The sequence below is a fragment of the Nyctibius grandis genome, chromosome 4 (genome assembly GCF_013368605.1).
Source record: "Nyctibius grandis isolate bNycGra1 chromosome 4, bNycGra1.pri, whole genome shotgun sequence".
NCBI classification, from domain to species: domain Eukaryota; kingdom Metazoa; phylum Chordata; class Aves; order Nyctibiiformes; family Nyctibiidae; genus Nyctibius; species Nyctibius grandis.
Window position 1 is genome coordinate 90,238,127 of NC_090661.1, and position 13,664 is coordinate 90,251,790.

General features: G+C 58.3%; 1 protein-coding gene across 1 annotated transcript; it reads right to left on the reverse strand.

The window, feature by feature from the left end:
- Positions 1 to 2,375: 2,375 nt before the first annotated feature.
- On the reverse strand, positions 2,376 to 8,645 carry TLX1 (T cell leukemia homeobox 1). The gene is made up of 3 exons (XM_068399674.1): positions 8,177 to 8,645; positions 6,456 to 6,657; positions 2,376 to 2,598 (listed from the first exon to the last, which is right to left on the reverse strand). The coding sequence occupies exons 1-3, from the start codon at positions 8,643 to 8,645 to the stop codon at positions 2,376 to 2,378; spliced, it is 894 nt and encodes a 297-aa protein (XP_068255775.1).
- Between the last annotated feature and the right edge of the window lie 5,019 nt (positions 8,646 to 13,664).

Genomic DNA, 13,664 nt, shown 5'->3' on the forward strand with positions numbered 1-13,664 from the left:
GTCTCTTTTTTTCCTTTTTTTTTCTTCTTTTTTTTTTTTTTTTCCTTTTTTGGCTTCTCATCTCCCCATTGCTGCAGATGTTTCTCTTTGTTCGCTCACACTTTGGATTGCAGTTTGGGAAAATCCTGCAGCACCCTGAATTTTTCAGCCCGATCCTGCAATAACAGATTTTGCATAAAGGAGGCTATTCATATGCTCCCTTAACAAGCTCCCAGCAACGCTGCACCCCAATGACCCAGCTTCCAGCAGCACTATCAGCCGCCAGGTATCAAAGGTTTGGGGTATTTTGTTGCACACGTCCCACAGGCAGCCTGGACCCCAGGGCCACGTCAGGGGGTCCCCGCCAGCAGCTCGTGGCTGGCCACCTTTTTCAGTCCTCTCCTCCACCATCCTTTACCCGGTAATTCCCAGTGCTGGAAGGAAACGCCAGGCTGAAGTCAACACGGCTTCCCCGGCCATAAGGCTGGGAATCTCCCCCAAGGAAGCCGATGGGAGTTTTCCCACCTGTTTGATTTTCATCTGAGAAAGGCTTCCCTAGGTGGGGACGATGTCTCCGAACAAGGCTGAGCATGAACAGAAAACAGGGTCCCTAGAATAATTCCCTACAAGGTTGTCTCTAAAATGTACTCTTGTAGATTTCTTTATATCCCAGTGCTGCTTTCTAGATAAAGTTTCAGACTTGAATATCTCTAGACCCTCCCAACCCAGGCGAGACATTACTCCGAGGTCTTATTCAAGAAATTATTCAACATGTGTTTAAGGCCAAGCCCCTGTACAATTCCTGCCACCCCCAGCAAGCCCCCTTGAAGGGCTTCGATTAAAGCAGGTGCCAAATGCACTACTGGGTCGAAGCCTGAAAATGTTTAGAGCATCAGGGATTAAAATACAGCAAATTACCTCTGGAGCTTCCAAACTCAAGTGGACCTGAGCAAACTCAAATGGAAACGCTAAGTCTATTTTCATTTTAAACTAATGGTGGAGGCTTCAGCATTAGCTGTGATACGCTGTCTCCTCTCGGGGAACTAATAGACAGGGAAAAGCTGGGCTTTAAATGATTTATTCAGTACCCTGGAGATTTTTCTTTATTTTCTTTGTTTGTTTCCACATAAATTACACAAGCACTTCATAAAATGAATACACATAAAACACCTTATAAGTGCATAACTTAAAAAAAAAACAAACGAATGAATGCCTTTGAAAATCTCAATGAAAATAGGTTTTCTGATTGCTTGTTTGTACTAGCTACTTAAATTGGCAGTGCTGGTTCAGATTATAAGTAACTGAAAAATATATACTGTGTATATATATATATTCCTGGCATTTGCTATAAGAAGTGCTTTGTTTAATTATGTCTCATTCCCTCGGTACAATTAAAGAAACAACTAAGTTAAATGTTTGAGAGTGAAATCTATTTTTCGCCATCAGGAATTGCCTTCTAAAGGGAAACAGGTAAAATAAAACATTGGACAACATTTTGCAAATGATATGGAAACAATCCACAGAAAGAAACTGCATTACCCCCGCAAACTGCCACCAAGGTCTTCTCGTTATTAAAATGCACACTGATGGGCATGGAGTCCATGGCAGCTGGGGACAGTTTGGGCTCTTCATACAATTGAGATATCATATTTACCGTCCTCAGGAGTCTGTCAGATCCTTCTCTTATTCCCCCCTCGAAAGAAAAAATTAATGAAAAAGGGGAGGAGAGGCGGCGAGGTGAGATCTGAAGGGTTCCCATCTGGCGCAAGCAGAAATTGCTGCCGTTTCCTCCATTTGTTGCGTCCCCGAACGTCTCCGGCACAGACGACCCAAGGAGGCTCGCGGCAGAGGCGCGCTTTCCAGGGAGCCTCCTTCTTTTGTTTCAAGCCATCAGTCCAACGTATACATATATATATACACACACACACTATATATATATATATATATATATATACACACGGATGTATAGGGGTGACCCCCGCCTTTGCACCGCCGCCAGCAGAATCCAAAGGAAGTTTTCTCTCCCCCGGCTGGGTGATCGCCGGCGGCCCTGTCTGTCAGGGCTGGGCTTTTGTCTGGCAGCACATCAGCAAGTTCACGGTCGGCACCGGAGACTTTCAAAAGAACAAAAGGGCTGGGGGGAGGCGAGGCACCACCGCTGCTCCAGCGGCCCCACTGGCAGGGAGAGTTTTTGGGGTGGTTTCCCTTCCTTTCGGTCCTCGTGGAGGGTTTCCCTGGCCGGACACGTGGGATGCACGTGTGGCTGGAGGACCGCAGGGTGCTAGCCTTCCCCAGGGACAAACAGGGATGCCACGCGTCCCACCGGGGATGCCACGTGTCCATCCGGGGACAGCCCCGCCGGCAGAAGGTGCACATGCCGCTGGCGGGTGCCAGCCTTATTCACAAGCGGAGGCGACGGTGGTGACGCTGGTGATCTTGGTGGAGTCATCAGACCAAGGCTGGAGGTTCTGGAGGGCAAAGAGAGAGGAGTTGTGGACGCAGATGGGGTCAGCTTGGATGGGCTGGTTGATGGTTTTTTGGAAGGCCTCCTGCTGCAGCTGCATGAGGATGCGGTTTGCTTGCTGCCGCTCAGCCTCCCGCTCCTCCGCTGTCTGCCTCCTAGGAGAGAAGGAGCAGTTAGGGGGGCCTGGGGGAGCAAAGGAGGGGCATCTCCAGAGAGAAAGGGTTGCACTGGGTGCTTAGGGCTGGGGCAGGTAGGAAAAGAGGGTGTCTAGCCATGGCGTGGTCCCACATCCCCTGCACAAACTGCCAGTAAGTCATATAAACTGGGGGCTGGGGCTGTCTCTCTTACTGGCCCCAGCAAAAATCACTCTGATCAGAGACAGCCAGGAGCAGCCCATGGCTCTGGGTTTCCCATGGGAAAAAATCAAAGCAGAGCCAGAACACCCGAAGGGGCACACGACGGGGTTGCAAAAGGTGCAATTCCCTGCAAACATGCTCTGTGCCCAGCAGCAAGAGCCAAGCACACAACATCCCAGCGAGGAGCATGGGGCAGGAGCGAGGTGAGACATCACTGACTGGCAGTGTCACATGGCTGGGAGATGGGCAACGTCACCTCGGGCATCCCTTCCCTGCACCCAGGCCTGCCATCTCCTCCGCCGGGCTGCGGTAGCCAGTTGACAAGAGTGGATGAAGGCAACACGCTTACAGCCAGCAGGACAAAAATCAGCAAAATGTGGGCTAAACACTAGAAACACATTTTTAGCAGTGAGAACAATCAAAGCCCAGAACAAACTGCCTGGGCAGGGTGGAGGAGGATATTTTTAAGAACAGGTTGGACATGTGTCTGTTTGGAATGACACCGGCAGAGCTGATCCTGCCGAGGGGGGGGATTAGGGGGCCTGCAGGGTCCTCTCCAGTGCTGATAGGGTCCCAGCTCTGGGCTGTCTGGGAGAAGGGGATCGGATAAGTAGAAATGGCCTGAACACAAATCTGCAATGAAAATCCCACCTCCTCCCTTGCTTAGATGGCTGGTCAGTCTAGAGGCTGCAGCCTGCAGTCAGCTCCTGCTTTTACCGGTGAACATCACCTGGCACTTTCATTGATGCTGCTGGGAAAGCCTGGGGGCTGCTCACAGTGCTGGTCTCAGGATGATCCTCAAAGCAGCTCCTCCCTCACTGACATCCCCGGGGCCTAGCCGACACTCTCCTGGCAGCTTCAGTGGATCAGTGACAGGGGAAATGGCAGCTTTTTAATTTAGCAACTCAGGAGGATGTGAGATGTCTCATCTTCTTTGGCTGTGGGGATTGGAAGTGGCAGCTCTGAGCTCCACGGTGACATCTGAGAGCACAGGGCAGAGGGTCCCCGGCTCCCCACCGGGGAAGTGGACGAGGGCTGGATGCAGGAGATGGGCCTCTGGGGCACCCGAGCCTCCAGGCATGCGGCCAGGGTTCCCATCCCGGAGCAGGTAGCTCTGGGCTCAGTCCTTGCTCTAATCACTGTGTCAACATCTCACATCAGGCATCCCAGGGAGAGGGGGCTCAGAGCAGCACCAGCCCTCCCCGTGCAGCCCATGAGCGGCTCCATCTCTGCTTCGATGAATATTTAATGACTCCCTGCACAATGAAGAGATGCTCCGGGAGGAGGGAGGGAGCCCCACATCCAGGCAGGTTGGGAGCACGGTGTCTGTGAGCACCCAGCTGGGGTAAAAGGCACCAGGTTCCCAAATATCTCCCTGCTTCAAGCAGCTTTATGCATTCCTATCAGGTTGAGATATGCAGGTTCAAATCTGCTCGGTCAGAAGAAGGAACTAAACCTTGATGCCCATGTCTCACAGAAGAGCTCAGTTCTGGGGAGGGGATCACACAGCCACCTCACTCCAGCTCCCAGGTAAGGAGCAGAGGCGAGACTGTCCCCCCAGCCTGCATTTATTTAAACAGTTTCTCACATACTCCCCGCTGCCTAGCTCAAACTGCACCTGCAAGCGGCTCCTTCCAGCACCCAGAGCTCCAGGCACCGCTCAGAGCCCACTACCCCTCACAGGGGCCCTGGGTGTTGAGCCGAGCGTGCTTTCAGCCAGGGGCACCCGCATCTCCACTGCAACACCCAGCCTGCGTAGATGCAAACAGGCAGAGCTTACAAGCCTGTGTCCCTCTGGCTCAGGATGGTGGGGATTCTCCGTGTCTAATACTACGGCAGAGGTTAGGCTGCAGCCTTTCCCTTAGGCAGAACCAGGATTTTGTTTCTCCTTACCCAGCTATTTTTTGTGAAGCATATGAATAGGTTTGTATACTCTGCTCCTCTGCCAAAGGGGGCTGAACTTAGCCGACAGACGCAGAGAGTACTGACAGACAGATGGAGATCCAGCCAAGCCACGTTTGCCTCACTTCCTTAGGAAACCAGGTTAGAAGACATAGCTGACCCCGTTTCGCAGGCCAAGGCAGGGCTGTTCCTCTTCCAGGACTCTGCTCCTGGCTAACAGAGATCCCTTCAGCTGGAGACTTCCTGGCAGTTGGGGAGCTGCTCTTCCACAGGCTCTTTAGGGAAGGGCTCGCTGAGGGGGCGACTCACCTACACTCTTGGTTTCAAGTTCCTTATCCCCTGTTTCTTACCCAACCTCTGCATCTCCAGACAATCACTGTCCCATTCACCCTCAGGGAGACCCTGGGAAGCCCTTTTCCCCCATCTTGAAGAAGCTACTGCCTGCCTGTGTCCAAGTGCCCAGCGCTCAGCACCCAGCAACACCCCCTTCCTCCGACCTGTCAGGGGAGCTGCCCCTTTGTCCAGGTCCCCCCCCTTGCAGTGTGCCTGTCCCCAGCCTGGCACAAGGCAGAGGATGCTCCCAGGACTGAGGTGCCTCCCCTGGGGACACCCCGGGAAGCTGCAGCCTGGGAGGGGCAGGATCTTGGTGAGGGAGCCCGGGAGTCTCCGTGTGAGCCCGGTCTCCTCTTCCTCCCCTCCCCGGCTTCACCGGCACGCCCGGCAGAAGGGAGGAATTTAAAAAAAACAACCAAACAAAAAAAGGCCTTTTGGCAAGGAGGTGCCCTAAACCCCGGGGGGTGAAAATTTTCGCGCTATGCAGGGCCCGATTCCCCGGCAGCCCTGGGTGCTGGATCCGGCCCGAGCCGTGCTCCCTCGCCGGGGTACGGCCCGGCCCCGCCGCCGGAGGGTCCCGGTGCCTCCGCGGCCGTGCACCGACGGGCCCCGCTCCTGCCGCCGCTCCCCTCCGCGCCCCCCCGGGCTCGCTGCCGCCCCGGGCACACCCCGGCGGGCCGGGACGGGCCGGGGGCTCCCGCACGCTGCTGCCGGGGAAAGAGGCGCTGGAGCAGCTGCAGCCACCAGCCCCCCGGTATTACCGCCCGCACCCCGCGCACAGCACACTGCACACACACACCCCATGCACACGCGTATGCACACATGCAATCATCCACGTTGCACACGTGCACACCTGCTTACACACAGACCCGGTGTGCTCACACGGCATACACACACACGGAATGCACACTGCCTGCACGCACACTGCACACGCATCCATGTGCAGACGGACGGTTTGCACGCACACCCACATGCGTGCTCACACACGCATACACACGTCACATATGTGCACCCCCACGTGCACAGGGCCTTCACACAAAAGCACTCACACACACTGTGCAGTTTTACACTCATGCCCTGCTTGCGCACACACCCAGAGGTGAGCACACACTCGCACTGCGTGCACTCGCACGCACGGACATGTGCACACATGGCCTACACGCACACACCCCACATGCGCATTCATACCCACGGGCGCTGCACGCATACACGTGGCTGTGCATGCACACACTCATTCCCACGCATGTGTACACACACATGCACATACACACGCATGAACCCCCCATGCATGCACTCGCAGGGCTCATACCCCCACGCGCATCCAACAATGCCCTTAGCAGAGCCAGCAGCAGCTGGGCCTGATCCCCCAGGGCTGCCCCAGCAACTGCCCCCCGGGTCCGCCAAGCCCCCCAGCCCCTCACCTCCACTTGGTGCGACGGTTCTGGAACCAGGTCTTCACCTGGGCGTCCGTCATTTTGAGGGCCTTGGCCAGGGCAGCGCGCTCGGCGGAGGCCAGGTACTTCTGCCGATGGAAGCGCTTCTCCAGCTCGCAGATCTGGAGGCGGGTGAAGGAGGTGCGCGGCTTCTTCTTCTTGGGGGGCGTGCGGTTCTGGTAGGGGTGACCTATACGGCGTGTTACAGTGAAGGGTGAGAGGGCCACTGGGGGGGACACGGGAGGAGGGGGGATGAGAGGCAAAGAAGCAAGCAGCGACACATCAGCAGAGGGGCTCCGGCTCCCGGGCGCTGGGCTGGGGACCCCCCGCTACGAAGCCGCCTCTTCCCCGCCGACACCCGCGCACGGGCTGCAAAACACGCGGCGGCGGCCCCCGCTCCTTCCCCGAGTGCTGCGGGCATCCGCCGGGCACCGCTCGGCTTCGGCGGCGGGGAAGGCAGCAGCTTGCCCGGAGAAGTGCCTGGAGGTGGCCCGGGGGGCCGGTAGCGGCAGCCGGTCCCGGTGCAAAGGGGACTCGGTTTAATTTCGTTCGGGCGCGGCGGTAGCCTCCGCCGTCCTCGGCCCCACCGATTCGTGCCCGGGAAATAACTTCCCGGGCTGAAAACGGGAGTTGCGTTTCGTTGTGTTTTTTTTTTATTTATTCTTTTGTGTGTTTTCTTTTTTTTTCCACACACACACAAAAAAAAATAATTGGGAAAAACTCGCGGAGTGTCTCAGACGGGCCTGCCAGGAAGGGGCTTCGTGAAAATCAGCCCGGTGCCTACCAGGAGAACGGCCCGTTTGTTCGCCCGCGGCCAAGAGCCATCGGGTCGAAATTAAACGCGAACTTGCAAAAATCGTGCCTCGGTGTCCGCCGCCGGGAAGAGGGGCCGGTGCGGGCGCCGGGGCTGATTTTTCCCCGTTAAAATTTAGTTGCTTTTTTTTGTTTGTTTATTATTTTCTTTTCGTTGTTTGGGTTTTTGCTTTGTTAGCGCCGAAAGACGAGCCCAGATACACCTGGAAACGGCGGCGGGTCCGCAAAGCGGCTCCAGCCCGAGCCCGGCTCAGCTCGGGGCTGCGAAAAATCCCTTTTGGCTGGGGAAAAGGCTGAGCCGAAACCCGCAGCCGGGAAAAAACATCCCGGTTACGGTAGGCACGGGAAAAACAGCCGTACGAGCGGGCGGGCGAGGGCCGGGGCCGCCGGGCTCCCTTGCCGCCGGGCCGGGCTGTGCCTCCGAAATAACCCTCCGTTTGAAAGGAAACTTTCCCCGGGTGTTGGGTCGGGCGGCGGGGAGCGGGCAGCCGTGGTCGGGGCTTGCGGGAGGTGTGCGGAGTTTGCCGTCCCGTTTTGTCCCTGCCTGCCTATCCCGGGGAAAAAAAAACAAACAACAACAAACCAACCAACAAAAAAAACAAAAAAAAAACAAAAAAAAACAACAAACCAAACACACCAAAAAAAAAGGTAAACAAAAAAAAAAACACGAACGAAAGCATTTAGGGGGGACTGAATGCGCCCTATTTTCCACCCCTTCTTGCTGCTGGCCTCCTCCGTGACCGACTTCCCAGGGCGATCCGGGCCGCTCTCTCCACGCGGGGCCGGGTCCTGCTTTCCCCGGCGGCCACCGGCTGCCGCACCGAGGCCGGGCGGCGGGGAAGGGAGCGGGACGGCGGGAGCAGGAAGGGAGGGGGGGTCCTGGTGTCCAGACTCACCTGTGAACCTGTCTTTTGTGTACCGCCTGTTGCTCTCCATCCAGGGGAAGGTGAGCCCCGTGAGACTGTTCATGCCGTTCACCGCCGGCACGGCGGCGGAGAGGGGCTGGTGCACGCCACCGGCCACCGGGCGATGGGCCGGGACGCGGATCACCCCCCCGGCCGAGCTCAAGGTGTTGCCGTTCATGCTCACCGCCATGTTCACGTTGTAGGAGCCGGGCAGGCCGCCCATGCTGCAGGACGTGCCGGTGTAGGCGCCGGCCGCGCCGCCGCTCGCCCCGTAGCCACCCGTGACCGTGTTATAGGCGCTGCCCACGATGCAGCCCAGCCCGTAGTCCGCCGAGTCCTGCAGCCGCGGGTGCGATACCATGCAGCTGCCCGGCTCCGAGGTGTTGAGGATCTGGTCGATGCCGAAGCTGATGGGCTCGGCTTGGCCTTGGTGCAGGTGGTGAGCCCCGAGGTGCTCCATGCCGCTGCCCGGGAGCCGCCGCCGCCGCCCGGCCCCGGCAGCGGAGCCGCGCACAACGCCCCGGGGTACCGGGGCCGGACCTCCGCCCCGGGCAGGACAGCACAGCCCCGCACCGCCCGGAAACACGGCACCGGCACGCAACGGAGCCGCGCACAGCCGGGGCACGCCGGCTACACGCTCGGTCCCATAGCGCGGCAGTCGCGCACCCCAAGACACGCCAGCAGAGCCAGGCACAGCCGGGACGCGGCAGCTACACCCTCAGCCCGAAGCCACGACAGCAGAGCCATGCGCAACCCAGGCACAGGAGCTAAACAACCCCCGCAGCCCAGGGCACGACAGCCGTGCCCAGCCGAGGCACGGGAGCTGCCCGCTCGAGAAACAACGGCCCCCTCGCACCCCCTGGAGCCAACAGCCTCCAGGAGCAGAGGCGTGACACCCCCACCCACGAACACTGGTCCCACTCCAACGAGACCCAGCACCCCTACATCACCAAGACACAACCACCCCAAGCCAGGAGCCACTCACCCAAGACACACACACGCACACGAAGGTGCCCCGGGTGGGGTAGGGGGCACCGCGGCGGGCGGTGGGGAGCCGAGAGCCCCGCGGAGCAGCGCGGAGCACGGCGGACTACGAGTGCAAGCGCCCGCCGCCCCGCTTGCCCATCAATCAGGCTACCTCGGGCCTGCTGCTCCCGGGCTCTCACTCTCCATTGGCTGGATGCTGAAAGGAGCCGAGTGAATGACAGCAGAGAAGAGCACACGAGAAAAGGAGTTTCTTCTTCCCCAGCTCCCACCACCCCCCCAAAAAAAATTCACCACCCGGCTCAGCCTTATAAAGTCAGCACTGGGTGCACGCAGGGCATTGGGGTGGGTGCTGGGAGCAACCGGGAGTGCCTCAGCGGCAGCAGGTACTGGGCAGTGAAGGGGGATGTTTTGTCCCCGAGTTTGTGGCCGTGGGCTGCTGGGGACCGGGGGTCCTGGCTGCCAGCCCCCGTGGGGGGTCGGGCCCTGGGCCACCAGCTGATCCCGAGGGGGGCTGAAGCCGGGGGATTCCCTTCTGGAGGGGTCCCAAACCTGCCATGCCCCTTTTCTCTGTAGGGGTGTTCTCAATTTCAAAAGTCAGCATCTCTCAAAAAGCCTCCGAGGAGGAGGGGGCTCCCCCATTTCCAGACCCCAGAATGGGGACACGGGGGCAGTCAGAAGGGTCCCCACGGGTGCCCAGGCCCGTGGTGGGGATATCATGGGAGGAGGCAGTGGCGCCCGAGGCACACCTCCCCTCGGAGAATCGCGGTGGGGCCGGGGGGGCTCATTCCCCCCGGACAAGGGCCGGCCCCAGCTGCTCCCCCCGGGGCACACCGCGGAGGGGAGAGGGCTGGACGGGGCGCTCGCTGCTGCCGGGCCCGCCGTCTGCCGCAGCCGCACCGCCGCCCCCTCCCGCCCCTGCCCGCGGGGAGATGAGTGTTTTCGTTAAAAAAAGCCAAAAAAAAATATATTAAAAAAAAGCTAAAAATCTGAAACCCGCTGCCGTAATTCGCTGCAAAACTCGTTTTGGCCCTGGCCCGTCGGTGCTCCCACTCCGCGCAGCCGGGCAGGGGGCAGAGCCACGGTGCCGGCCGTGCCCCTGCCCCCCCAGCTGCTGCCGACTGGCTCTACCCAGCGCTGCCCGCCGCTCCCGGCCGTGGGGTCGAGGGGTTCACCCCTGATTTGTGCTCTGCCAGCACCAGGCAGCCCGCTCCATCCTCCCACCTGGGGCGGCCTGACAGGCCCCTCCTCCTCGGCTGGGGCACACGCTGCCCTCCGTGTCTTCAATGGGCCAGTGGTTTAGTGCCCACAGGGACCGTGGGGGTCCCACAAGACAGCCCGCTCTGGGGCATCCCCCATGCAATACAAATGCACTGGCATAGAAACTCATGCCCATGCACTCAGGTACACCTCCTCACTCACCACCACACATATCCCATCCGCATCCTGACACACACCCACTCGCTGGCCTCACCCTTAACAAAGATGCACACATGCTCACAAACACCCTCAGGAGCTCACAGGCACCCGTGCTGCCCCACAGTCCCACACATTCGATTGCACACACATCTACATTTGTACACACTTATTCACACCCCCCCCCATTCTCACAGACACTTACAACCCCCCCTGCACCCACACAAATTCACACACACACGCATTCTCGCTCACACCTTCACAACTGTATGCATTGATACACACACGCATTCACTGCTACAACATGCATTAACACACCCCCAGACACGGACACACTGACACACCAGTGCACGTGGGTTCCTGCCACTCTCACCCCAGCCACAACCCTGCTGTGACACCCCAAGGTCTCCACTGGGGACCCACCACTATCACCATACCCATGACTATGGCCCCACACCGGGAAGGCTGTATGGGCACAGCGAGCAGCAGCGGCTCATGGCCACCCCTCGGCCTCGTGCCCAGGTGGTGCCCAGTCAGCCAGCTCTCCCCCACCGCCCAGCCCTGCCTGCCCGCCAGGGTCAGGTTTCCCCCCTCCCCATACCTGCCTCAGTTCTTGACTTCTGAACTCTTCAGGGAACTCGCTGGCGCCAGCTCCATCAACCAAAGTCCTTGTGGTTAGGAGGAGCTGGGAGGGGAGGGAGGGAGCGAGGGCTGGGGCTAGCTGAGGCCGGGAGCTTGCCCTCTAGCAGGGGGTCTTCTCATCCCCCAGGGCCGCAGCTGCCTTTGCCCTTCTCCAGGACCAGCCTATGCCTCTTCTCCAATGCCTTCCCACACAGAGGATGTGGGGCAGAGCCTTCTCACCAGCCCTGAGCATGTCAGGTTGTCTCCATAGGGAAGCGGCAGAGCACACCATGCCAGCCCCGCACAGTGCCACAGAGTCCCCTGTCAGCGAGCCCTGACATCCAGAGGGACCCAGCTCTGCCGCTGAGACTTGGGAGGTGCCCTCTCTCCAGTAAATAGCACAGCTGTCTGATGCTGCTTGTACATCCCAAAGGCCCCGGTTGATGTTGGGCAAAGCCTTCGGCTTTCCCTGCACCAGAGATCCCCCAGGCTGAGCAGATGCTGAGGGACCCAGAGGGACTGGCCCCAAGAAATCACAAGGTCACCAGCAGTGAGCCAAGCTGGCTAATGAGGGTCACAGCCCCCAGCTGCTGAGCCCAAGGTAGGGGCTTCAGGAAATAAAACCTGCCAGGAGAGAGACTAAAGTTAAGTAATGTCTTTCTCTGCCCAGCACCCAGTGAGGACAAAGGAGAAGAGCAGGAAGGGCTAGGTCCTGACTGGGATTCAAGACTCCTGGAAGTCAATGGGAATTATTGATGGGTTTTGGGATGACGCACCACCCCAGGATTTAATCTGCATACCTCACCTGCAGCCTTGGGAAAGCCACACACAGCTCCTGACCTTGGAAGTTTGGGCACTGCACGTCTAAGCCCGAGGACAACACCCATTTCAGATGCTCCAGTTCAAATTGCTCCTGGCCTCAGTTTCCCCTTGGGCTCTCTGCAGCTGGGGCTTGAGCAGTGCTGTAGAACACTAGGCTCTGGAACTGCCCTGTCTCATGAGAGCTGACAACTCATTTAGAGCCTTTGCATCCAACTCCCTAATTCTGGGGCTAAAAGAGACTTTAGTCCTCTAAGAAGACACACAGTCCTGCAAGTCCACACACCAGGACAGGTCAGGGCTAGTCTTGGTGCTTTCAGGTTCACATTCCAATAGGAGAGTTTACAAGGTCAGCACCCACTTCGAGTTGCATCCAGCGATCCTACAAATGTACCCCTGGGGTAGGGGGCAGAGGTGCCCCAGTCCAGCCAGCTCTGCTTGGAGGCAGAGCCCCAGCCAGCATCCTCCCACCCACTGAGGGCTGGATTTGTCCATCTTTGCTAGGGCTCTGAATGTCAGGCCCTGCAAACAATAATTCGGGGATCATACTGTAAGCAGAGCCCAGGGAGACAGGCGTTCTCAGATGTTTGCCTAAAGAGCAAAGAGTTTCTTTTCTGGCCAGAGAAATCCTTTTCTGCAGGAAACGACAACAAGCTGGATCAGCCCTCTTTGGAGATGGAAGAAAGCCTCCAATGCAAGAGCTGACACATGCACTAAGTTGCTACAAAATCAGCGTGTTGAGGAGCCCAATGCCCTTGGTCTCTACTTCTCCAGAGCGTCCCATGCCCTCCAAGCACACACGGCCACTTACGTGTTCCTACCAGCCTTGAAACTGTTGTCCCTGCTCATCTGCCCTGAGCAGCTGCTGGGACAGGCTCATTTCCAAGGCAGTGATTCAATCCTGCCCCAGCTGAGAGTTGGGGGCTTAGTATGTCTACACAAGGAGACAGCAATGGAGATGAGGGCCTCTCGTGCTACATAAAGCTCCCTTCTCCCTCCCCACGAAGGCCTGGGGATCCTTTCTCAGGTTCTCTCATTGATCCGGTGCATCTGCCTCCTGCTAGCAGAGAAGGGCAGCCCAGCCAGGGCCTGTCCTCCACCCTCCATTCCCATTTTCTTCTGCTTTGCTGGCTTTCTCCCCTTTGCCACCGAGCTCCTCTACAGCTCGGGGCTCTCGGGATCTCAGCATCACAAGCTGCCTCCCAGCCTCGCAGCTGCTGGCCAGGAGACTGCTGCAAAATACAAGCCCTCCTGCAGGGACCGGGGACAAAAGTGGCGTGTCTGGGACCTTGTCAGGGTCCCAGCAAAACGCACCGGTCTCGCTCCGAAACCTGCGCTTCGAGCAGCGCTTTCTGGAACCTGTAAACCCCTCCTTATTTCCTAAAGGAGAGTGAGCGACTCGTACTGCATCGACACCGGCACAGTGAAAAACACACCCGCACCCCATCAGCAGGAGGGTGCACCCCGACCCGTTCCCTTCCTCACTTCTTAATTCGTTTAATTCGTCGGGCTGGGTGATTATTCACCCTGCCGCACATCCATCGCCTCCCGCAGCTCTTTCTCTGCCGTCCCGACCCCCGTGAAATCAATTACGACGGAGGAGCCGGTGCCCGTGCGGGGCCATACGGGCCCGGGCAGC